This window comes from Patagioenas fasciata, chromosome 1, assembly GCF_037038585.1.
Source record: "Patagioenas fasciata isolate bPatFas1 chromosome 1, bPatFas1.hap1, whole genome shotgun sequence".
In the NCBI taxonomy this organism is placed as follows: Eukaryota; Metazoa; Chordata; class Aves; order Columbiformes; family Columbidae; genus Patagioenas; species Patagioenas fasciata.
Window position 1 is genome coordinate 101,290,428 of NC_092520.1, and position 24,988 is coordinate 101,315,415.

General features: G+C 35.0%; 1 protein-coding gene across 3 annotated transcripts in view; it reads left to right on the forward strand.

The window, feature by feature from the left end:
* CFAP47 (cilia and flagella associated protein 47) overlaps positions 1 to 24,988 on the forward strand; it is a 298,916-nt gene that overhangs the window by 197,184 nt on the left and 76,744 nt on the right. For 2 of the 3 annotated variants that reach the window (XM_065848704.2, XM_071812057.1), the window contains exons 52-54: positions 13,251 to 13,426; positions 15,726 to 15,833; positions 20,223 to 20,334. In XM_065848704.2, coding sequence (XP_065704776.1) covers positions 13,251 to 13,426; positions 15,726 to 15,833; positions 20,223 to 20,334 — 396 coding nt within the window. The remainder of the gene's footprint in view (positions 1 to 13,250; positions 13,427 to 15,725; positions 15,834 to 20,222; positions 20,335 to 24,988) is intronic. The other variant, XM_071812059.1, reaches the window with a different exon arrangement.

Consider the following 24,988-nt stretch of genomic DNA (forward strand, 5'->3'; position numbering starts at 1 on the left):
GGTGTTAGGAAGACCTCAATATTTATTCTACTCTCAAGAATCAAGCTGTCTAATTCATAACCTGCAGTTGCTGTTGATCAGTATTAAAGTGAATATTGAGCTTTGAAGCTCTGATTGTAAAACACCTGAATAAAAGAGGATTATTTTTTTTTCTTTTTTGTAGAAGAAGAATCTAAGTTGTCAAGTAAGAGCATAGTTTTTACCTCAAAGAAAGGACCATACCTCCAGTGTGAGATTCCCTCAGTTCCTCATCTTTTACTGCCCAGTATGTGCATGCTAGGAAACTGCAAGAAGTAATATAAATATTTCCCAACATGGGAATGAAGATTCTAACGGCCAAGACGTCAGTGTAGTGACTCGTGCAAGGGCTGGTAGGGTGAAGTACAGTGTGAGAAAGTGTTAATTTTTATAGGTGGATCCCCCTCCTATTCCTTACTTTATTCCAGCTGTTAAAAGGAGTGAGTCCAAGCAGTGAGTGAGATCCTGAACTCATAGGAAGGTCTGGTTTAGCTAAGTTTTATTTTGTGGAATAATGGTACTTTAATTTTCCTATATGTAGTCTCCATCTTTTGTGTCTTTGGATCACTTTGACTATGTCTTAGAAATAATTAAGAGTTCAACTTTGAATTCTTAAAACATGAATTAACTGTTATAAACATGTATGCAACTGTACAGAACGATACTTTGGGTTATTCGCGTGAAACATAGATATTTATACATTGTATATGATAGTGGTAATAGTTTCATATACAGAAAAGGCTTGGGTTTAGACCCTGAATCTTCAATAAATGAGAATTTTTCAATGGACTACCGTGTAGTTTCAGTGCAGCTTGCATTTTCTTTGAGTGGTTCATTTTTTATATGTATCATACACTTGAGAATGTCCACAGAATAGCTAAAAAATCTTGAGAAAATAGTTCTCTAATCAACAATATACCTTATTGTTATATATGTTCTTATATTTTGATTAAGTAGATGGATTAATCAAGATTAATGATATTTTTCATTTAGTATGATAACCAGATAAGTATATTTTGCAGCCTTTATTAAATGAAAATAAGTTATTTTCCAGCTTTTATATTGAGTACTTGTGATAAATTTTGTTGTACCATCAACAATGTACAGTTTGTGTCTTCTGAAAATAGTGGCCATTTTTATTTTTCCTGAAAACCTAATGTTTTGACTACAACCATATATTGCATCTCAGGGAAAGAAGACAATACACTCATCCAGTGAACACATCATCTAGATTGTAAGGAATTGCAATGATTCTTGTTGTAAACCATGTAGCTTGCTGATCTGGCTATTTTTTCTAATCCAGGTCCTGAACACTCTGAAATCCACTCATCAGAATACCTGAGATGGGAAGAGCCTTGCTGAAATGGAGAGGGTTTAGCCCAACACAGGATTATTTTCTAATCCCCATGCATATTAGTAGTAATTAGGTGAACTGATGAAACCTCAAAATGTTGTAAGGATGCATCCCAGCTGTGAAGGATTCCTGCCCACATTGATTATTAAAGCTTGGCAACAGGGGAACCCTTATGACTGCTTAGATGATAAGCCCGTTTTTCAGAGGAGGGATACTATCAAGTATTGTTAATGCTGAAATAACCCAGCCATTCCTAAAGCTACTTATAATGAACACCTCTGACCTTACCTTACAACTTTGTCAGTCACTGCCCAGCTTCAAACTGTATTTTTTGCCAGCTGTCTTAATGAAAGCAATCAATCTAAATTCTAAGTACATCAGTCTTTTGTCCATGTCCTTTGCCTTTCAGTCCAGCCTGATAACCAGTTCCAACAGTTGGCACTGCTGGCCTATAGAGAACATTTCCCCACAGGCACTGAAAACTCCATCAATTGTGCTACTTGTATAAACATTTCCATAGCACTGTGCTGGAAATAATTCCACTAAGGAAATTTTGGATTTATGAGGCCTCATTACTTATTCTATCACTCTCTGAGTTCTGTTTTGTTTTGCATGATGTGAGGGAGATTGAGTAACCTGAAGTTGTGAACCATGCCCTAAGACCATTTTTTTAAATATGCTTTCATAAGAAATGGTAGCATAAAAAGTAACATTCTGTAAAAGAACCATAACAACATAGATTGCAAAAGAAAAACAAATTTGGGAGGTGGTAATTATTCATCACTGTAACAAAAAGCACTTTCAGCAAATAACCAGAACATCTTTTTATAGCCCATTTAAAATAAAGAAATAAAAAGAAAGTTATGAAAAGGAGGGTAAATTAATATAATTATTAGAATGTAAGTGAAAGTTTTAAATAAATATATAGTAACTACTAACCCCCTCCTCTCTTCTCTACAGACACATTAATCAGTTCTGTGATATAAGAGCAGAGAGCTAATGTGGATCACAAGATGACAGCTGAGCTGTCACTGCTCTTGAACAAAAACGTAAGGTTAGATCTAAACCAAGTAATTAGAAGCGTGTTTCATCTATGCTAGATGAGTGGTTATATATATAAAAAATAACTTTCAAGTAGAGAAAGAGGGTAGCTTTGTATTATTAAACTACTACGTGATGTAGTCCATAACTGTTGTTTCTAGCCCTGTGGCTTATGAATCAAAACAAGAGGTTTTTTTGCTCAACCGTTAAATACAGCAAGTCCAGATAAAAAGTTCTTTTTAAAAAATTTGCCCACTGATGGTATTCGGAGTACAGCTTATATAGCTTAGTGAATAAGGTATTAAAGTAACATCACTGAAAGGAAAACAGTGCTTGAATTCAGCTCCCTGGATGTACCTCTGTAATGATTGTCTTTGTAGTAAGTGGAACTTATGCTAGATTTTTAGATCAAGACAAAACATGGTTGTATATACATTCTGTAGGTTTGGGTGTTTAGTTCTTTGGTTGTTTTAATAACAATGAGAGGAACGTGAAAAATAACAGCAAAAATTTCTCTATTAAGTATAGGTAAATATAAACTCTCAAACTTTGTTTGGAGGCTCTTACAAGTGATGATCTGTGCATTTTCCTGCAAAAGTATAACCTTGAAATCTGTCCTACCGTTTTTCTGTGTTGCCAAGAAAAATGGTGGTACTCATGCAGATTTTTCCCTCAGTGTTTAATGTGACTTAGTAAGCAATGAGAACTCACTGCTTTCTTTGTGTAATATGAAGAAAAAAGGAAGAGGGCTCTTTATTGTTAATTCCACTCCTATGAAGTGTGTCCATCTACATAACAGGAAGCTGTTTCTTTCACTTAAGACTTGTTTGGCAGGGATACTACTGCTTGCACAAAATGTAGCAATATCCTTGCTTCTCCAAAATAGGGTTACTGTGTTTCCATGATCAGAATACTATTTAAAAATTCTGGGGTGAAAATCAAACACTATTTTATAGTTGTGCATGTCCAGAACATGGGTCAAAGCAGCTAGCTGCTCTTCTTTTATGCTTTATTTCTACGGATAGTATGAGCAGCTTCTGAAACAGCAAATGGTAAATGAATGGTGTTAGTACAATGATCAACAAGTTTATCTGCATGTATATGCAGTCACAAACAACATCTGAATCAGCAGCTTCAAGTAAGTACATAAAACTAGTTGATTACAGATTTGATTTGAAAACAGATGCTGTGTTGAAGTCTGTAGAATGTCATGAACTCAGGAATTACTTGTTTTAAGTTATTCAGTTTTAGTTGACATTTTTACTTTAGAGTGAAACCCTACCTATTTTAGATGGTTTGGCCTATTGAAAAAGGAATCCAAATCTTTCCTCTTCTGCTTGAATCAGAGTAAGAAAGGACTACGTAATTGTGACAATATGAACATATCTCTGACACTTGCTTAATCATCATCCTAACTAGAAAAAAGGGACCAGTGTCTGTTACTGTCTGAAGACTGTTCTTTAGCCTTTTTAAAGTGAATTTGCTGCTTGATTTCAATTTCTGATATAAAGTTATATGAAAATCATTGCAACTGAAATCTCAGAAGACTAAAGAGCAGCTCTTGGTGAGCATAGAGACATTAGTTTAGTCTCTAGAACTATTTATATAAAAGTAACCTAAAGTTCATTCAGTTGGTTCCGTGCAGCAGACATTTCTATTGAACTAATTCCAGCTAAAATTGTTTGAGAGAAATGTGGAATAAGAATTTGCACTACTCATTTCACATGGAAAGAGACAGTGAACATGTACTCAGTAATTATTCATTTATATAGTTCTCTGGAATTTAGAAAGGATACTTTACAAAGAATTTTAACAGTTTGAAGGAACAATCTGAGAAAGCAGGAAGCTTTCAAAAGCCAAATTATTTGTTTGTGAATATGAATTATTTATTAATTAAATAACACTTCCAGTTATTATGACTTGTTTGTACATTTGCAAGTATTTTTAGTTCTAAATACAGAGAAAACAACCATGTTTTTAATTATACCAATTGATAATTATTATCTTCAGCCATTGACAATATTGTAGCAATTCACGATTTAAAAAACCTATTTTTTGTTCCTGTATTTTACTTTGGTGTATATTATGGATTTCCCAATGGGGAATAGTAGTATAGAGGCTGAATTAAGCCTGATAAATTCAGATTAATTGTCTCAGATTGTTTAGAAAAATGGACTGTAACAATTCCTTTGCCTTGCAAATATTCTAATGGATTTATTCAGGTTGCATGCAGAGATCAAGAGGTAAGCCGACTCTTTAGTTTTTGTCAGTTATTGCTGTGAGCACACTTACGCTTTAGCAGTTGTCTGTTTTATGGAAAAGAGTCATAGTGTATGTTGCTGGTTCACTGAGTCAAGAAACTTTTTAATCCATCCATATATTGGAAAAATAGTATTGGCTGTCTGGAGAGGAAGTATCTAATAGGTGAGCTCCAAGCAGGATCTGTACAGCAGGAGATAAGCCAGAGGGGTAGGTCTGTTTTGAACAGTAAATTATTAGTTTCCGCTTTAATAAAACCAAATGCCTGGAAGGGACTGAGTTTGGTTTCCACACAAGTGCGGAGACAATAGTTTTCTCTATTCTCTGCCAAATATTCCTCTTTTTTTCTCTTTCGTGTCCCTGAGAGCCACGTGAGCACTTAAAAGTTGGTAATGTAACTCTGAAGCATATGCTGCTCACCCCCACTTCAAAGGAGCTTTTCTTGCTGAGAAACTTGTACCAGTGCTGTCATTTGTCATGGCTCCCAGATCTGTGCCACCAATGCACTGGTGCTGCACTTTTCACTGGTGATTGTAAAAGATCACCGTCACAGTCTTCACATTTTGCAAGATGTTTACATGCAGATCTAAGAATACGCAGGGTTTTTTCATCCTTGGTTCCAGCACTTTGCCACCTTCAAACCTCCTTGTTTTTGGCAGTCTCTTGAAAAATGAATGCAACAATCTGTTTTGTGTGATCCATGCACAGCAGATGGTGACTGTAGGATGAATATAACAATTGAGTAACACTTAATTAATATTTACCCAAGTTTTAAAATTAACATCTCAGGGGGATACCTTTTACTCTATAAAAGCTATGGCATGAAATAATGGCTCATGTCCAGATACCTGGATGTGCCAAAAAAAAGTATATATCAGGTGATTGTAATAGCAAGATGATCTGCCAGATACTCAGAACTGATCAGAGAGAAATATGGAGAGATCAGTATTTACAGAGCTTTATATTCTTACTCATAAATCCATGGTTCTCTAATAAACACTTTCATCCACACCCTTCCAATACAGTCCCATACAGAAGGAGAGATGACTTTCTGGGTGACAGCAGAACTAGTCAGATTGCCCAGAGAGATCCAGAGAACTATAAGAGTTGGTTCAGACTGCTCTAATTTTAGCTCTATCAGAGAGCTTCTAGTAACAGATATCAATCAAAAATAATATATTTTAGTAATAATAAAAATTGCTTGTATATAGTGAACTTGCATTACTTTTTTAGAGTAAATACCAAGGGAATGTGTGGGACAGATTGCTAATATAGATACCTCTAGTATGTCACATAATTAAGATGAAATTAATAATGCAGCATTTGTTGTTATGAGTAATCTGTGAGTAAACTTCAAAGACTTAAAAGTTAACTTTGCTTGGAGAAACAGCTAACAATGAGGATGTGTTCTTTTAAAATTTTATCTGATCTTTTAAGTTGCAGCAAAGCATAGAAGTAGATAACTCATAGAGACTATTCCTTCAGATGTATATATATATTTGTTTGCAGAAAAGCTGTGAACAGGATGAAAAGTTATTTTTGGTATGAATTCTGACAATTTTGGCTTTGTTCTAGAATTATCTCTACCTGTCTATGTTTTGTACCAGTGATAATTAGGGTTTCAGTCTTTTAAATTGCAAAGAAACATCCTTCCTTAAAAATCTCTTTTTAAACCTACATAATAGGAGAGTTATGGTAGGTGCAAGGTCTAAGACAGTCAAACTAATCAGCATTTTACCTCTGCTGATTAAGGAACCTGATGGTAGGTGATGTAGCTTAGATGTAAATTATATCATTAGTATGGTCATAAAAATTCAATAAAATGAAATAATATCAGAGTTGGTGACTAGTTCTAAACATTAAAGAAGTACTTTTAGTTAGGTCATACCAGCATGAGCTGGGACTAGAGGCACATAGTAGAATATTTGCTTCCACGTGTGTAACAATAGTCACTACATTTGATGGAACAATAGTAATAATTACTGCTATTCTACCATTGTACCACTGGGTTCTGACAGGTGATTGTAAGTTCATTTTTGCCAAGTATTTCTGAAAGTCTTGGAAGTATGGGAACACAGGCAGTGCTGATCACCGCCTTTTCCAGATCAGTTCTGAGTGAGCTGATATATCATCATTATACTGATGTCGTCTTTGTAGTTTCATGCCAGAAAGAGCTTTCTAATCTCATCACATCGAATTTTCAATACAGGACAGCACGCCAGTTTCAATGTCTAATAGGGTAAATTAAATGCAAGTAGAATAAGTTTCTGGAAGTAATTCTGTTGTTTCAGTCACTGACTTGATTATAAATATGCAGAAATCATCACCACTCACCAAGCCTTACGAAGTCTGTTCTAATCTGTTGAAATGAATTTACAGCACTACTGTAACTTCATATAGCACTTGAAACCAAAAGAGTGGGACCAGCAGAAAATAACTGTAGCTGTTTGTTGTAGGGGTAGACACAATTTGCTCAGGAACTAACCTTTGTAGTTCTGAATATATTTGAAGGCAGGGATAATGGTGCTCTTTGATAAATAAAAGAGTGACAAAGATTTGCTGAACTACCTAGCCTGACTTGACATTCACAAATATATCTGTGCCTAGTAAGATTTAGTCTAGATGTGAGTGAAACAATTGAAAAATACAGGTTTTTCTAGTTTTCTACCTGATATATCAGAAGATATTTGGAAACTGAAGGTATCCTCAATTTTACATCTCCTTGACTTCCCTGAAAGAAAGAACTGGTTACAAATGGTGATTGTCACTATTTTGATGCTGGTTTGGGGCAAATATCTCTGTGTCGTGACATACTCAAAGAAGAATTACATATTACCTTTCCATGAGACATAACTGACTCTCTGAAAATGATAGCTCACTTGGCTTCATTGTCTAAGAGTAGTATATTTCTAACTCAGAAGAGCAGTATATTTCTAACTCAGAAAAGATGCACTTATTTGTGCTTTTATTGAGTGATACTGACCTTAAGTATTTTGTTCTGGCATTGTGGATATGAGAGTCTGTGCAGGAGACAACATTTGGACAAAAAGAGAAATGTCTCCTATTGAGAGATGCAACCTGGATTTACTGACATGTCTGTCATTCAAAATAGTCATATTGAACAAGGACTGTAAATGCATCTATTGATTTGATTCAAACCATGTTTTCCATCATTGGCACCTCATATATTACATATGTATTTGCACAGCAAGGTAACCTGTAAGAATGATGAATAGAAGCCATATTGAAATCTGCCAGTTTCTGAGTCATGCTTTTAAAAAATGTTGTTGACATAGTAGATGGAAATTATTTTCCTGTAAAATCCTCTAAAGATGAATTTAGTCCTTTTTACAGCAATGCAGTGGCAGAGAAGTCCTGAGGAGAAGATATTAGGAATGTTGGTTGATGAGAAGCTCATCATGACACAGCAATGTGTCTGTGCAGCCCAGAAAGCCAACCGTATCCTGGGCTGCATTAAAACAAGGGTGGCTAAAAGGTTGAGGGAGGTGATTCTCCTTCTTTATTCTGCTCTTGTGGGAGTACCTGGAATACTGCATCCAGCTCTGAGGCCTCCATTGTAAGAGGGACACAGACCTGTTAGAATGAGTCCCAGAGGAGGCCACCAAGGTGGTCAGAGGGCTGGAACACCTGTTCTGTGAAGACAAACTGAGAGAGTTGGGGTTGTTCAGCCTGGAGAAGAGAAGGCTTTGGGGAGACCTTATAGCAGCTCAGTGCTTAAAAGTGGCCTACAAGAAAGCTGGAGAGGGTCTTTTACAAGGGCATGTAGTGATAGCACAAAGGGTAATGGCTCTAAACAGAAAGAAGGCATATTTAGATTAGATATAAAGAAGAAATTCTTTACCATGAGGGTAGTGAGGTACTACAATGGGCTGCCCAGGGAAGCTGTGGATGCCCCATCCCTGGAAGTGTTCAAGACCATGTTGGATGGGGCTTTGAGCAACCTGGTCTAGTGAAAGGCATCCCTGTCCATGGAATAGGGGTTGGAACTAGATGATTTTTAAGGTCCCTTCCAACCCAAAACATTCTATGATTCTCTATCTCCTTCCCAAGTGGCTGTGGTAATGGAAATTATTTAACCTAGCTATAAATTTTTAGTAATGCTCTCTAGCCTGATCCATCTTTGATAAGCCATGATGGCTTAGGCAACTCAGCTGGTCACTGAAAGTGCGAACCTTCAGTGCAGTGGTTGGAGAAAAATAACTGTAATTGGTAATTTCTTCATATCACACTGCTGGATCCGAAATGGAAATCTGCCCGTGGTCTCAGGAGAATGGAGAATTATTGAGCTTCAGTCTGAATAGACTTAGAGGTGGCCTTCATTTCAAATGTAAAGGAATATTCACTAAGATATAAGCATAGTTATTACTTCCTCAGGTGTGGGAATCTGGGATATTAATTTGACTTTGAGTCAGTCTCTATGCCCTTGTCAGGTATGTTTTTTATAATTGTCTTAATATAGCATTTCTCTTATAAATCACCTCAAGTCTTTGCTGCAACTTCTTCTATTGATCTATATCAAACCAGAAACATTATACAGATGGACAAAACTGGAGTGTGTGGAAGTCCAGATGTGTGCATATCATTAAATTTAGTCCGTTAGCACTTCCTATATGTGTCACAAATTATTGTAGTATCACTTTGGTGTGGGCTTCTCAATGTGAATGATTTCTGTTGGTGGAGGTGAGGACATCATAGATTCAGAGTCACAGCTTTTGCAGTCCCCTCCTTTCTTTCAATTTTAGAAAGACACTTTTAGCATCATCTGTTGCAAAACATTGTTTTCCCTGTTTGTTTACTTGCTACAATGTCTAGACCCTATTAGAAGTTTACAGTGTTCTATTTTTTGTCAGTGAGCTTAGAATTATTGTAATAACTTATAAACTAATCATCTCTGTATTGTGTTTTAGGGCATTACTACTTAGCCACTAATGCACATTTCAGATAAACCAAATTCATTTCAGTGCGATTTTTATATTTAAATGTATATGCAAGTTTACACCTGAAACTCATTGCACTATTAGCCTCTAATACTAAATGTTCTGTGCACATTTTTTTTCTTCTAGTTAGTTTCTTGTACTGTGATAGTGATAAGAATGAATTTCTCACTAAGAAAGTTTTACAAATATATAATTTGCTTAGGGTGTTTAGTCTTAGATTTCAAGTACTTCAGTTTGCTGTTCCAATAATGAATTAACTGATGATGAACAGCTGGTGCCTTTTTGCAAGCTGATATTTTGTAAAGAAAATATGGCAAGTAAAATGGGAAAATATAGTATCAAGATACAACAGTGCTGTGATTCTCTGTCATCATACCCCTACATGGAAAGAAGATGGTTATCTTGGCAACTAGTTTACACTACAGAGAGGAGAAATAAAAAAAAAATAGATCTTGTACAGTGAGGGGAGTGGTTCATTTCACAAAGATCTGCTCCTTTAATTTACGAGTGACTAGGAAGCTGAAAGGACTCACCCCCTCAAGACGTAGGTAGTTAGGACTTCCAGGCGTTTGAATGTTCAATGGGAGAAAACCACAGCTGAGTGTGGACATGTGGGTCTGAGTTAGAATTGCGTGTGAAGAGAAGCAGTAGTGAGGACAGGTGGGTGTTGGAAGCAGCTTGCCTCAGGAAATTTAAGACCCAGCTCTTATTTCAATAACTCATTTCACCAAACAGGACTGAATTATGCCCAGCATGGCCCTGAAACTGTCATCTACTCTGCTGAGCCACTCACTTGAGACTCTTTTGTTCCAAGAAAGGGAAATGAATAATAACAAAAATCTAAAGGAGACTCTAGCTTAGCTCCTACTACAGACATCTAGACACACAGATGGTGACATTGAAAGCTCTGGTCATTTTGAGCCTACTGTAGTAAGGTGGCCAGGATCGATATTTTTAAGGATATTGCCACAATTGCAAGCTTCATCTTTGAGTAAGCAACATTCCTACTTGTCATCAGGTGTGGCACAGAGAAAGATGGCACTTGTTACTTTTCAATCTAGAAGAACAAGTATTTGAACAAGGACCTACAAAGGGCAGAATTTCTGCTGCAATATCTCACCAGGCCTATCAAAACAGTATTCTTATCGCTTACCTGACTTCAAAATTTGCTTCTATAGAAGCAGCCTGGCAAACTCTGGAGCAAGTACAAATGCTTTCTCCACAAAGTGCATGGACTGGAAAATGTACAAAAAATATAGTGTGAATGTTTTCTCTTTAATGAAACTGGATTTTAATTGAAAACAGTTGTTCTAAAGCATTAAAAAGTGTAGTTAGTCTCTTAGAATTTTTTGCCACATCATGTGTTTTACTGACACCTGATGATGGATACAATAGGATTATTCCTGAAGAATGAACACGCAGAAGATGATGATGTACAATAAATTTAGAATGTGTTCATCTTTCTATATGCTACTTTGTCACATCTTGGGCGCTGGTAGTCTTGATACAAGAAATACCTGAGGAATGAGAGTATCTTTTTTTTTCAGCTTTTACATTTTCGTCTGTCAAAATGTTTGCTACAAACACAACACTGAAATGTGGATGTAAATTAATGACTATAGATGTATTTGGAATTTGTGGATGATGTTACTCCTTTGCATTCTTTCTGATGAAATGGTGCTTTCAGGAAAAACAATACTCTTAACAACAATCTCATGGGCATTTTCTTATTTATCCCAGTGTTATGCCTCCATAACAATCCATTAAGACTTAGAAATGTACAATATATATACATTCTGTTGATAAATGTATATCTGCTCTTATTGCCATCCATGAAACAGTAGATATTTCACATGTTTATAGAGATTCCAGGGAAATTTCCTAATAAATTATTGGGAAACACATAATTCTAGGAATTCATTTTATACTGGCAAGTGAGCACTGTTCGACATTAAGCTAATGTTGGCAATATAAAGTCTCCTTTGTGTACAAGGTTATGAAGGTTTATTTGGTAGTTCCTGCTTTTTTTTTTTCCTAAATAAGAAGCCCAATATTTCCTTTTTATTGTAAGAAGTATTTCTTCAACACAGCATGTAGATGTTTTACTGTAAAATTGTCATGAAGCCTTTAGCAATAAAATGGCAGATAGATTCAGAAATTTGTTTACAGTGGTAAAAACTATTAATCTGCGCTTTAAAATATTTTATGGCAAATTTAAATCCTATCCTACTGATGCAAGTCACTTGAATGATTTAAATTGTTGGCATAATCTTGCCATCTGTAGAACATGAAATGTGTTATATGTGTGTTCCAGTAATCATTTTGTATAGATGTAAATATATAGAAATTTACCAAATTGTAGGCAGGCTCAAAGTAGTGTGAGGCATCTATGAGTGGGGTGGTAAAGTATTTTGTGTTCAGTTTTTAGTGTATTAATTTTAATATATATTTTATCTTTTTTCTCCTTTCATACTGCAATTAAAATTATTTACTTTTTACAATAAAAAAAAGGCAACATTTTGCTGTGAGAAACAAATCACCACATATTTTTTAAAAAACCCTGCATTTTTAAATAAACTGCTTTGTTAGAGCAAAGGCAAGAGACCACAATAGGGATAATGATAGATACAGAGATGTAAATATGTATATTTGGTTTGGGATTTTGAGTATTTCATATAGTTAGCATATATGACTAGAACGTATGTATTTTAAGCAGCAGGTACACATACAGAATTGTGATGGTGGAATTCCTTCATTAATATATTCCTTCCTGTCTGTTTAAAGTGTTTTGTTTCATAAAGTGTGTGGATATTTACACACATTGAGTACATATGATGGTTTTATGCTATTTTTAACCATACAGCAAAGAAGTGCACGTAGCAATGTTTCACGAGTATCTCAAGAATGCAGCTATGCAAAGGGAGCCACCTCTGCCCAATTCTTGAACATCTTAAAGGTGTTCCACACATAACGTATGCATAATTATCTAATCAGACCCTAGTCTGGTTCCCTTTTATTATAGTAACTGGAATTTATTACGCATCTGTAATAGTAACCATGTTTTCCAGGCGGTCAAGAAAAGATGTTCCTTGCCTGAAGTGTTCATAGACTTTAAACAGAAAGATATGGAGACCACTAATAAGAGAAATGGCAAAAAGGAAAGAGAGAGCTAATGTTTATTCTGGTTGTGGTGTTTTAATGTCAAATATTATGATGTAACTTAAAGAGGAATAGATCCTGTGGAATTCAGCCTGAATCATTTGCCAGCTTGCAAAATGGACCTTTTCAACTTTCTGTGCTTGGCTACTGGGAGATGGCACGGAGGGTTTGCCTGGTTGGGACCTCATCAGATCTGCCTGTAAGGTGTATTTTGGCAAGCCTCAGCCAACCTTGGGAGGTGAAGTAGCTTATTAGAGTGCAGATCGGCCAGGAAGATTTGAACTTTTCCTTATAGAATTACAGAGTTTCTTATTTGAACATTGGCTGAAATCTCTCTTTCTACAACTTCCCTGTTTTGGATTCATTCACACATCAAGCAAAGGTATAGTCTGTGTTTGCTTATGTGTAAATCATGTAAGCAGCTTACACATGTTATTATTAATTTTTTTTTTTTTCTCTAGAGTACTATTGAAATTCATATTCCCATCACTAATCATGCAGATAAAATTCTCCAGCTGAGTGTGGTGCTGGAGAATCCATCACTTTGTGGACAAAAGGCTTTGACTCTTGGGCCCAAAGAAACATTTTTGTATCAACTAAAGTTTTCCCCAGCTGTTGTTGGCACTTCAGATGGAAGGTAAGTTGCAAAGTTTTAATACTGTGATTGTGGCTCTTGTACTAATAAGCGAAATACCTTCATTGAAACCTTGGTCATTTGATGTATTGCCCTAAGAAAACCTACAAATAGTAGTAAGTAGACTTAAAAAAAACTTCTAACTTTAAATATATTTTATCCCAAATAGCAGCTTTCCTCTGAGGGTAAAACATGTCTGACAGCCAGTAGAATAGTTTCTACTTATTCTAGTTCACTAGAATTCAGTGAAAAACGTTTTAGAAATACACTTAATATTAGAAGTCCCCTCTGAAAACTTCAGATGAATTGTTAGTTTTATAAATTTGTAAGTTCCATGAAGGGTACAATGTGATTTAATTCCTTCTTCTGAGAAGGAACAGAACTATAACAACATAACTAAATTCAGGTGAACAACTGCCTAACAGTCTTCACATAAATCCATTTAACTTCAGAATCTTCCGTTAATTGACAATGATTTACTAAATGAATATGGAGAGGTTTTAAATGTAATTTTTTTTCATCACCTTGGAAACCCCAAAGAAACCATGCAGATATGATAATTAGCAATACAAAACCAGATGACCTCTTGATCTTAGTCTCAGCTGAAACAGTTCAGCAAGTAACTGAAGAGTGCAGAATTGCAAAGCTTATTTTCCTGAAATTTGGTTAGCAAAGCATATTTAATTGAAGGGCTGACTGAAAAAATACTCCATGTTTTTCAAGTTTTCCATTGACTGGCAAAAATATGGGGATGGGAGGAGGGTAGGCTGGTGGTTTATGAAGAGTGCAGAGACAGATGATCTGTGTTCAGAGACTGAATATTTACAAAGCCAGAATCTATGTCTTTCAAAGTTTTGTTCAATTTGCTTTTACTGATTTTTTCCGAAGACCAGAATAATGGCATGTATCATTTTACAATACAGCTTTCAAGCAATACTGTTTCATAAAAATGAGTACTGTTATCACTCTAGTAATTTTTTTTTGTTTTGTTTTGTTTTGTTTTTTTAATTTGTAGAAATTATGCATTCTGAAGCTGCAAATGAGAATTAGATCTCAACTTTCCATACCAGATAATATTTCTGGTATTCTTCAAGTGCAGAATTTTCAAATAAGAGAATAAAGGTTTATTTTAACTGACAAAACTTTGGGCTTAACCGTTTGGTAGGCTGAGACTTAGGGGTATATATACAAAGATGATATAAAGCACACCTGTACATATCAAATACGATGATGTCGTACTGTACTAGAAAGCTGTCTAATAGCTCCTTTAAATTGCAATAACTCCCAAGGGCTACAGTTATAGCTGGACAAAGGTACTCCTGCATGGCATCTGCACGATTATATTTTTTTTCTGAAGTCATGCTCAGTTTCCTTTGCTATGGCAGCAGCTGGGAAGAAGTGTTATGAAAGTGTTTGTGGCAGATGTACCTTTTCAAACGAATGATTTTTTCCTAAACTGTTTTATACTCACTTTAGAGTCTGTTGACACAGAGGATAGTCTGGAACCATAAAGTCATGGAACAGACATAGTTATCTATCATTTAGAGCAAGAACTGGTCCTTAGTGGGTCATGGGTTTGCACAGTGCATTTCATGTAAGTGTTTATATGCTTGCAGTGCTTTGGTTTAATGTTAGTATGACTCTGCTACTCAAAAAACCACAAGAAATAGAAAAAGAAATCTGCAATAGAAATGTGTTAGAAGGTCTGTCACAGAAATATACTACTGTACATATCTCACCTAGCAGCAAGCAATTTTCAGTCATGACAATATTTGATTGTATATCATACCAGTATATTGAATAATCCTTTGAAGCATATCTCTTTGACATGCTGATAACTGTGTCTATATCTATTCCTCAGTTTTCACCATTGGAATTGAAAAGGCTTTGCTTTTTAAAGTCAGTGAATACTATTACTATTTAATTGTTCTTTGAGTTCAAAATGACTAGAAGGAAAATACTGTGACAATGAAATGAAATTAAAACTGAATTTTGTAAGCCAGCAGTTGAAACGTTTTTGACTTGTTTTTGGAAAAACAAAACCACAAAAACTAACAAACAACTTTTTATGCTAAAAAGTTGAAAAAGATGAAGAAGAGATTTTGTTGAATTAATAATTGTAAATACTATCAGTTTTTGGTAGCTGAATTAAATACCAGTAAGAAATGTTATAGGAAAACTGGGAACTAATTAAAGAACTCACTGTGTTGAGCTCGTTAGGTTTTTCCTGAATTTTAATATGTACATTTTTAATTGTCTGCACAAAAGCTGTGCCACATTAAGCTTATGTATCTGTTTTTAGTGTTATATTCCTGTCAGATGTCATTGGAGAGTTTTGGTATGCACTGAAGCTTATTGTAGAGACACCATTGCCAACAAGTCTACCTGAAATAGAATGTGAGCTTGGAAAGTAAGTATGTAGTTCATCTTGCCAAACTTGGTCACTTGTTTGAAGTGGCATTGAAAACATACAAAGTGTTTACATCAAAAAGCCAGAATAATGCAGTATATGTACTAGAATAGTTTGCAGATAGTTTTCATAGATATATATGTAGGTAGGTGAAATTCTCCTTGCAGAAAAACATTTGAAATGGAATTTTAGCCTATATGTGGACTTCCTCTGAGGTCCTTGTATAGAAAACACTCTGAAAACACTGCAGAATGTAATCATAAAGATCCATAACAAACAGTTGTGTAGGTTTGTATATTTTCTGTTTCTTTTGTCTTTCCAAACTAGGAAGATATCTGAGAGTCCTGCTTTACAAATGCTTGTATACCAGTTATCAATTTCTTTTAACCTCTCAAGAAATGGCAAATACAACTTCTGTTCTGCAGATCCTAGGGTTATACATGGCTGGAACACTGCAGTTATTAAGAAAATGTCTAGGAAGAGTAGACAGAGAAATGAACCCAGTCCTTGTCTTCCTTCAATAAAATTTCATAATGTTCAGCTCTGATTTTCAATACAGAAATCCAGTCTTTTAGGATGAGACTTTCAAGACACACTCCCCTTCTGAATGCTAAATTCCACTTCACTGTATCTTATATTTGACAAATTTCATAATTAATGTATGTTACAGAGTGACCAAAAAACATTGTTAGAGAGTACCACATGAAATTTTACCTGAAGAAATTTTTGTGAGTGAATAAATTCTGCTGTTCATATATGATGCACAGTCCAGAGTTAACTGGCAATGCCTTTTTTACTCTGTTTTTCTAAGCCAGTCTGTTGGGCTATTTCCTGGTTTTTACCTTAGAATTCTGGGCTGACTGGAGTAAAACCCATAATTTTTCTCTACTGTGTAGGCTGACACTGTTAGGACTTAGAAATAACTTAAAACCTTTTCAAAATGTACATTGGAAAGGATTAGCCCCATTAACTACAGCACTTCCCTGTCAAAAAGATCAACTCAAATTCATTGAATTCCATGCTTTATTTTTTCAAAAGGGATTTCTTTTCACTTTAAAGTATGTGCAGGTTGTAATTCTTACATGTATGTAAATGAACACATCTACATCTGCCCTGGGCAGATAGTGGTGGAAAAACAATGAAGTACTAGTTAGTTTAATTATTATTATAGCAACAGCAGCAGCAAAAATAATGTAAAGCAGGGAATTAACAGTAGTCTCTTTCATGTATGTTTATATATATTATAAAACAGTATAACAAAACTGACAAACTTCTTCCTTTTCTGTTTGCATTATCTGCTATGTTCTCAGATTCGTAGAGTATCCTTTTTGTTCAGATATTTCCTTCAATATTCTTCTTTTTTTCCAGAAATCTATTTTGATAGTGTTATCAGCGCATTCTCCTCTTCTTGAAATGCAAAACTTTGGACAATGGTATCAATGATGACATTAATGTTACAGTTAAATTACTAAGAATTGTATACCTGCTGAAAAAATGAGATAGTCCCAGTAATCTGGCTGCATTAATATATGCTGAATATGTAAAGGCATTGTAGGTAGACATTTATGTGTCGTCTGTTTAACAAAAGTATCAACTGCTCTTTGTTTTGAATGGGTGTACTTCTTTGCTCTCTTCCCAGAAATGCGAACTGTAAATGTCATAAAATGTTTGAAGCATTTCTGGTTGGTGAGGCTTTGCAGTTCTTTAAGACTCAGTTCCAGTCTACCACCTTTTCTTTGATTGTGGAAGAAGTATTATCATTTGTGATATCCTTCTAAGAATAATATTTTTCATTATGTGCTTGCCACATTCTTGTTGCCATCAATCTGAAAAATTCAGAATTTATGTCCATGAAACTATCATTTGGAACTGGATTGGGAGCCAAGAACTATTGAGACACTTAGAATCAATTTCTGACAAATTCTTGAAAGATAAAATAATACATATTAACAGTTTATCTTTTAATCTTTCTTCAGATGCCCTGACATTCTGAGTTTATAACTTTTTTTCCCATCAAAGTAGATTGAATACATCCTTTAGCATACGCCTCCAAGCAAAGAAGCCTTCTCCTTGATAGTGTCCGTCTTCATTTATCCATCCTCCTATGGGCTCCATAGTGGAGTCATTGAAGATGAGTCCATCAAATGATGTTTACAGAGGTCTTGAATTTACTGTAGCATAACCACAATAGTCAATCTATGTGGGGTGGCAGAAGTTCCTAGTGGATTTTGATCACTTGAAGAACCTGTATCAGTCAAATAGTTGCTCACTGAAATTTCAGATATTCCAACATAGTTTTCCCTTTGACAAAGCATTATGTACGAAAGCGATGGTAAACATGAAAAATGGGAATTATCAAATCTACCACTCAGCCGCTATGGATTTATATCACTGCGTATATTGGAAGAAGCTCACCTGCACGCAGGTTTTAGGGCCTGAAGTTACACTCCTAAAACTTGAACTGAAATACCTTCTCTTCTGAATGTTGCTTTTTATTTACTTTATTTCCTTACTGATTTAGCTATGATTAACTGACTAATTTTTTCCTGAGGATAAATACGTGGAGCAATCTGGCAGTTGACCTGCCATAGCTTTACTAGAGGGAATATCCATTAGGTAGATAAATCGGAGCAAAACCAATATATGTATCTCATTTTTCAAACTTTTCTTATTTACTGTGTTCCACTGATTCACCTTGAATCTCTTTTCTGTGTCCCTTGATGTTATAACAAGAATTTGATTTATGGTCATTTATCCTTGTTAAAGGCAAATAATATATTATATTGATCAGAATAGAGGAATTTTTGGGAGTCTTATGAATTAATTTCAAAATTTGCTCCCTATTGAAAGTATCTTGTGTTTGTTTATTCTTTAATTAGAAAATAAAGACAGTCTGTAGAACCGATCACCAGCTGATTTAAAGCATAGCGTTTAGGAACTCAGCATACTCCAGTCTTTGTTCTGGGACAGAAATACATAATCAACATGTGAAACATGATGATTTACCATTATGTTATAATGAACAATGCAACAATTGTACAAAATGAAACAGATTTTGAGGTCGTGCAGAGGATGACAGAGGAGGGAAGCAGGCAGAACCTCCATTTAAATGGCTGGTGTGGAACACTAAGTTTGTTTTGAGATCTAAAGGTTAGAAGATGATCAAGAAGAATTATTGCCTCATGGCAGTAAATCAAAAGCTATTGGCAGCACCACTTAATTACAAACTTCTCCTGTAAACCATTAGTTAGACAAAAAGGACTTACAACTATCATTTATCCGATTACTTTTAATTTCTGTCCAGTGCTTTTCCTGAGGCAGGCTGTGAGACCACGGATAGACTACAGAATAATAAGACATACTGAGGGAGCTGAGGCTCTTTAGTTTGGAGGAGACTGAGGGGTGACCTTATTAATGTTTATAAATATATAAAGGGTGAGTGCCACGAGGATGGAGTCAGGCTCTTCTCAGTGGCAAACAATGATAGGACAAGGGGCAATGGGATCAAGCTGGAACACAAGAGGTTCCACTTAAATTTGAGAAAGAACTTCTTCTCAGTGAGGGTGACAGAGCACTGGAACAGGCTACCCAGGGAGGTTGTGGAGTCTCCTTCCCTGGAGACATTCAAAGCCCGCCTGGACACATTCCTGTGCGACCTCACCTAGGCGTTCCTGCTCCAGCAGGGGGATTGGACTAGATGATCTTTTGAGGTCCCTTCCAATCCCAAACATACTGTGATACTGTGATACTTAAAATTATTTTACTTTTTGGAACCAAATTTTTTTATTAGCCTTGGCACTCTGAATTATCTATTTGACTAAAATGTTTTATTCCAAAGTTAAACCTACAGAAAGTAAGGAAAGACAGGTGAGACACAAATCTGCATGTGGGAGCCTAATGATAAATGTGAAGTTGTGGTATTGGAGACACTAGGATTCATTTCCACATCTTCCTACCTAAAAGTTAGGGATTAAATTTAAGGAATTAAGTCTAGGCTCCTCCTGTCGACAATGAATAATGATTCCATGTTTTAGTGATCTACATTAGGACCAATATACCCTGAAAATATTTTTCTGCTTGTTGAGCATTGAGGGAGATAGACACTCCCTTAAACCAACTAATTTAAATTAACTTCCTGACAACTGAAGTGCAGTGAGACAAAATCTGCCCTTATGAATGACCCAAGTATTCGAATGGTTACTGCTACCAGTTTTTACTGTTATTAATATTAAATATGTGTCCATACTAAGGGAGACATACTAATGCAATAGAACAGAATTGTTCTTTTAGAAAGTGCTCATTTTTCAAGAAAGAAAACGTGATCATTGATAAAATGCAATTGAAGAAAATAGTAATTAGTAGTCATTGGGTATGTATATTTCTTTCCAGATGGACTCATCTATACATACCTTTATTCAATCCTACACATGAAACTCTGAAGCTAGAAGTTGAAAACAGCAATCCTAGCAATTTTTCAACTGAGACTGATCCAAAACACCCTGTAAGTAAGATTTGTGTGCTTTCACAAAAGTAGTACAAGAAAGCCTTCTCTTCAAAACATATTAAATTGTGTATCATACTTTGGATTCAGAATACACAACATAGTCTCCAGGGTTAAAGACATTATAAGAGTGCACTCTAGAGATTTTATATCAGAAGGACAAAACCAATTAAACTTGAAAAACAGTATAAGCTGAAGAATAGATTTTTATTTTTCCTTGGAATGCTTTGTGGAATACTTTTAAGAAGGACTGCAGTGTTGGTTGCAAATAATATTTGAAATATATTAGGAGGAGAAAATGTAAATAAAACAGCTGTATTAGAAGCTTCATATGATTCTAAAAGTCAATAGGATAACTGGGTAAATATTTAGATAAGTATATAAAATGTTACTGTAAAAATATAACCAATCTGCAGGGCCTATGAATAAGAATTTTGTCAATCTAGCCATAAGCAAGCATCAAGCAAATATGTGGAGTGATTTTATTTTCCAAACTTGCATTTATCCTGAGACTGATGTCTGCTGAGAAAATCTTCATCCTGTTACTATTATGTACGCCATTTTTTCCCTCCTCCATGACAGAAGCCCTTCCATCTTGCTGCTTAATATTTTTTTTTTTACTTTCAAGGTCTCAGAGTAGTTTAGGTGGGCTCAGCTTTCATGTTTTCATTGAGATTAACTAGAGTTCTAGATGGTCAGGACCCTGAAGAATATAGATTATTGAGCAGTGATTACTGGTTAATAGTACAGGTCCTATAAAGAACTCTTTGGATGTTAATAATTAATGCTATTACATATGTGTCCTTTATATGATGAGAAGATAAGAAAAAGGACAGATGCCTGGAAACTCTGTTGCAAGGGGTTAGGGAGACCTTTTATTAGGATATGAATATAAAACCCTTAATGTGAAAAAATGAGGAAACCTGTTGCAGACAGGAAAGAAATGGCAATTCCAACTTTTCTCGACATGAAGAGGGTAACAGGGAAAACATATACCAGATCTGGTTTATTTGTGTACAATGGTATAATGGTCAGAGGGCGTAAGAGTAATATTGTAATAAGATCCTAAAATAAAGCTGAAAAAGTAGAAAATTGATTGTATGGGAAAAATAGAGGAATGACATGAAGTCATAATGTGTACATTTTTGGCTTTCAGAAACTAAACAGCTTTCAGCCTCAAGTATAGTGGTACAACAAGACCAAGTGTTTTTAAAAAGGCCTTTAAAAATAACAGCTAAAGGGGATTATATTTATTTACAGATCTGCCCTGTATTTTCCATACATAGTATTACATTAAATTAAAAGCATAAAACATGAAGTATTTATTCTAGTCTGTCTTTTATATCATGCATATTAATGCATCTTCATAAATTATGTTAAACTGAGCAAGTGCTATTACTAATCATTTCATCAATTGGTATTTTAATAGGAGCTAAGATAATGGACACAAATTGTATTAATTATCTCAGAATATTCTACAGATTATGTTTAGGTCATTGGCACAGAAGTAGATTAAATTTAACTATAGTGACTTTTACCTCTTGCAGATTGCACGTTACCTTGTCCAGGAAATTAAACAAACAAACAAACAAAAAACCATCCTCCTTTCAACTTGCCTAATTTATTACCAGAGATTCACATATCACAAATAACAACATAACATTGCTTAGGAAAACTGACTACAGTAATTTTCTTTCATTATTTCTTTTCTCAATAGAATACTTGATTTTAAATATAATTTATGCATTGAATTGTGAAATGTTCTTTATGAATTACAGTAGTTCTTCCAGTTGAGGAATACCTTTGGTGAATTTGCTAGAAGCAGCTACGTAACATTTATTTCATATATCTGTCCCTTTTGGAACTTGTTTCTATCTGTCCCTTTTGGAACTTGTTTCTTCCATTGCAGACCCATGTTTGAAGAGATAATGTGATTTCTTTCACAGTTTTTGATGACAAAGGCAGGGGAGGGGTTTTAAATATCTGCTACTTCTCCTGAATATGTTACATCTTGCATCTAGTTCCTCCATACAGCACTGTGTTCAACTTTCAGAAAATTACTACTTGTTTTTATAAACTGTAACCTGTGTTTCAAGTATTAGTTCATATTAGTACCTGTTTCAATGTTTTTGTGATTTAAGGAAAAAGTTTCCCATCTTAATTATTCAAGTTTCTGCTCTCTTTAAAGCAAATAATGCTTTATTTGTCAGCAGAAAATTTCTGAGGCTACACTAATTTGAGGGATCCTTAGATGAAATGCAAAAATAAAGAGCAAATTATTAGAAGCATAGATTGAAGACAGTATTGTCCAGTTAAGATAGGTAATGTTTCAAGAGAATTAGTAGATTTATTTTAGAATGCTGCATAGTCTAAATTGGTAATTTTAGTATTTCATACAGTTATCCATATTTGGTTTTGTCATCTAAGATGTAGAACTGTTACAAATATTGGGCTGTCAGTCAGAAAATATCTCAAATGGATTTAATCAGTCACTGAGTTATGTTAGATAGACCAGATTCAACAGAGACACCAGATAGAATTTTATTTTTCCTAGAGATAAATTGCCTAAATGTTAACTAAAATTTTGATTAATATTTCAGAATTTTTAAAGATTTCATACAATGTTTATCATACTTCCATGTGTGTGCTTGCCTTTCCAGTATCAGTTTGCAAAAGAAGGTATTACTGAAATACCACAAATGATTACTTTCTGTAGATCTGATTCAACTTCAAGTACTGGCATCATTAATAATAGGCTTTCCTGAGGTCCAGTTGAATTACACCTAAGTATTCCTGAACTTCTGGGTGCTTAATGAAGTCTAAGTGAAATTCTGAGGCTTTAAATCTCTTGTCAGTTTCATGCAAATTAGAGGCAGCTCCATTAAATTCTTTGTAAACTGACAAAGATGAGGAAAGTCTATGTATCTTGTTAGCAGCTTTACAATTGTAGCCTAAAACAGCTTTAAATGGAATATAACATCTTAGTTTTCTTTAAAGAATGTGATAAAAGTTTTCAAGGATTTCCTATTCTCCTGGCTTATAACTTTTTCATGAAGCTGTTTTCTATCCTGATTGGCTATGAAACACAATTTTAATTGAAGAAAAATAGCTTAATAAAGAAGAGCTTGCAGATAGGAGTGTAGTTTCAGCTTCTGTGTGCAAGCTTTAGCACTTTGTTAATGATTGAGAGTATTGTTTTGTATCAAGTTGACAATAAACTTTTAGAATTAATGAACATTTTCCCTCCTTTGTTTGATTTATAACAAGAATAATGCATGTGCAGTTGCTCAATCTTCTTTAGACTCAGTTTCTGTATTTGCACAGAGATCTTATGAAGAGCCATGATACCAGTTCCCTTTCATAAGAGTATCTTAGGAGACACGTTTGTGTAAACAAAATGAAAGGCGGGAGATGGGTTAAATTCAGCATATTTTATTGAATGATTGTGGCGAAGTATGACCCTTCTTTAAACATGTTGTTAGCATTATTTCTCAATTCTAGTGTTCAAAGCAATTTATTCTTTGGTTTTCAGTGAAAAGTAAATGCTCTATTTCAAAAGAGTTGGGTATTTACTTTCTACATACAGCAGAACATCATACTGTGCAATAAAAAAGTAATTTTGTAAAACAGATCTATAATGTAAAAAATAAAAATATTTTCTGCTTTCAGAGCAGGCGATCTTCTGCATTATCGTAAATCTGTGTTGATTATTTAAATTCATTGTGGCAGTGCATTTTCTGTATAATGATAATATGTCAAGTAATGTTTATAAAAATGGAATTCCAGTCTGTTTTCATCTTTATGGGAGAATTATTATTCCAAATAATGTGGATCTCTTAGTGAAATTACTATAAATTTTAAAATTGTAATTTTAATATAATCATGTATTCTTATGCTGTCCCAAACTGACCTTGCCTTGGTCTTTCATTTCCTCCAAAAGTATTTGTGAGGGGGTAATCATTAAGGTTCTTTCTCCATTTATAAATCTGCATTTGATAAATGGGGTTGTCTGGCTCGGACAAAGTAGGAAGGAACTATACTGCAAATGAAAATAAAAAAGGTACATCTTGAAAAAAGGTCTCTGGATACTGAGCATGCCCAGCAACTCACTGAGAAATGAGCTGTTCAGGCTAATTTTAGATGATGAACAGCTAAATGAACTCTGGGCAGTGGGGCAGATGGAGATGGAGGTGGCTTGTAGGAGGTGACTTTCCCTCACGTCTGTTATTCTGGGTAATACAGAAACCTTGAAAAGGTGACAAGTATGGGATGGTGGTAGATGACTGCTGGCGGCAAATGTGCTTTCAAGTTATCACCCACCTATGGGATGTAGGTGATTGTGAAGTGTGGGTGACGCAACAGCACTGCTCTCCTCAAATGGGAGGTGTAGGTGTTGGAACAGCCATGTGGGAGCAGGCCTGGAGTGGTGAGATGCGTGCTCTGTGTGCGAGACCCACCTACTCACCCTTCCAGAACTGCTGTTTTCATGCAGTGGAAACTGTAAAATTAAATTTGTTAAATTTGAAAAAAATACAATTCCTCCCCCAATAGACAATACAGTTAATGGCTTCAGACCAATATACTGTTATGGCAATATTCTGACAAATTATTTTAAAACTTGCCTCCTAAAAGAGAAAAATAACATTTCAAGTTC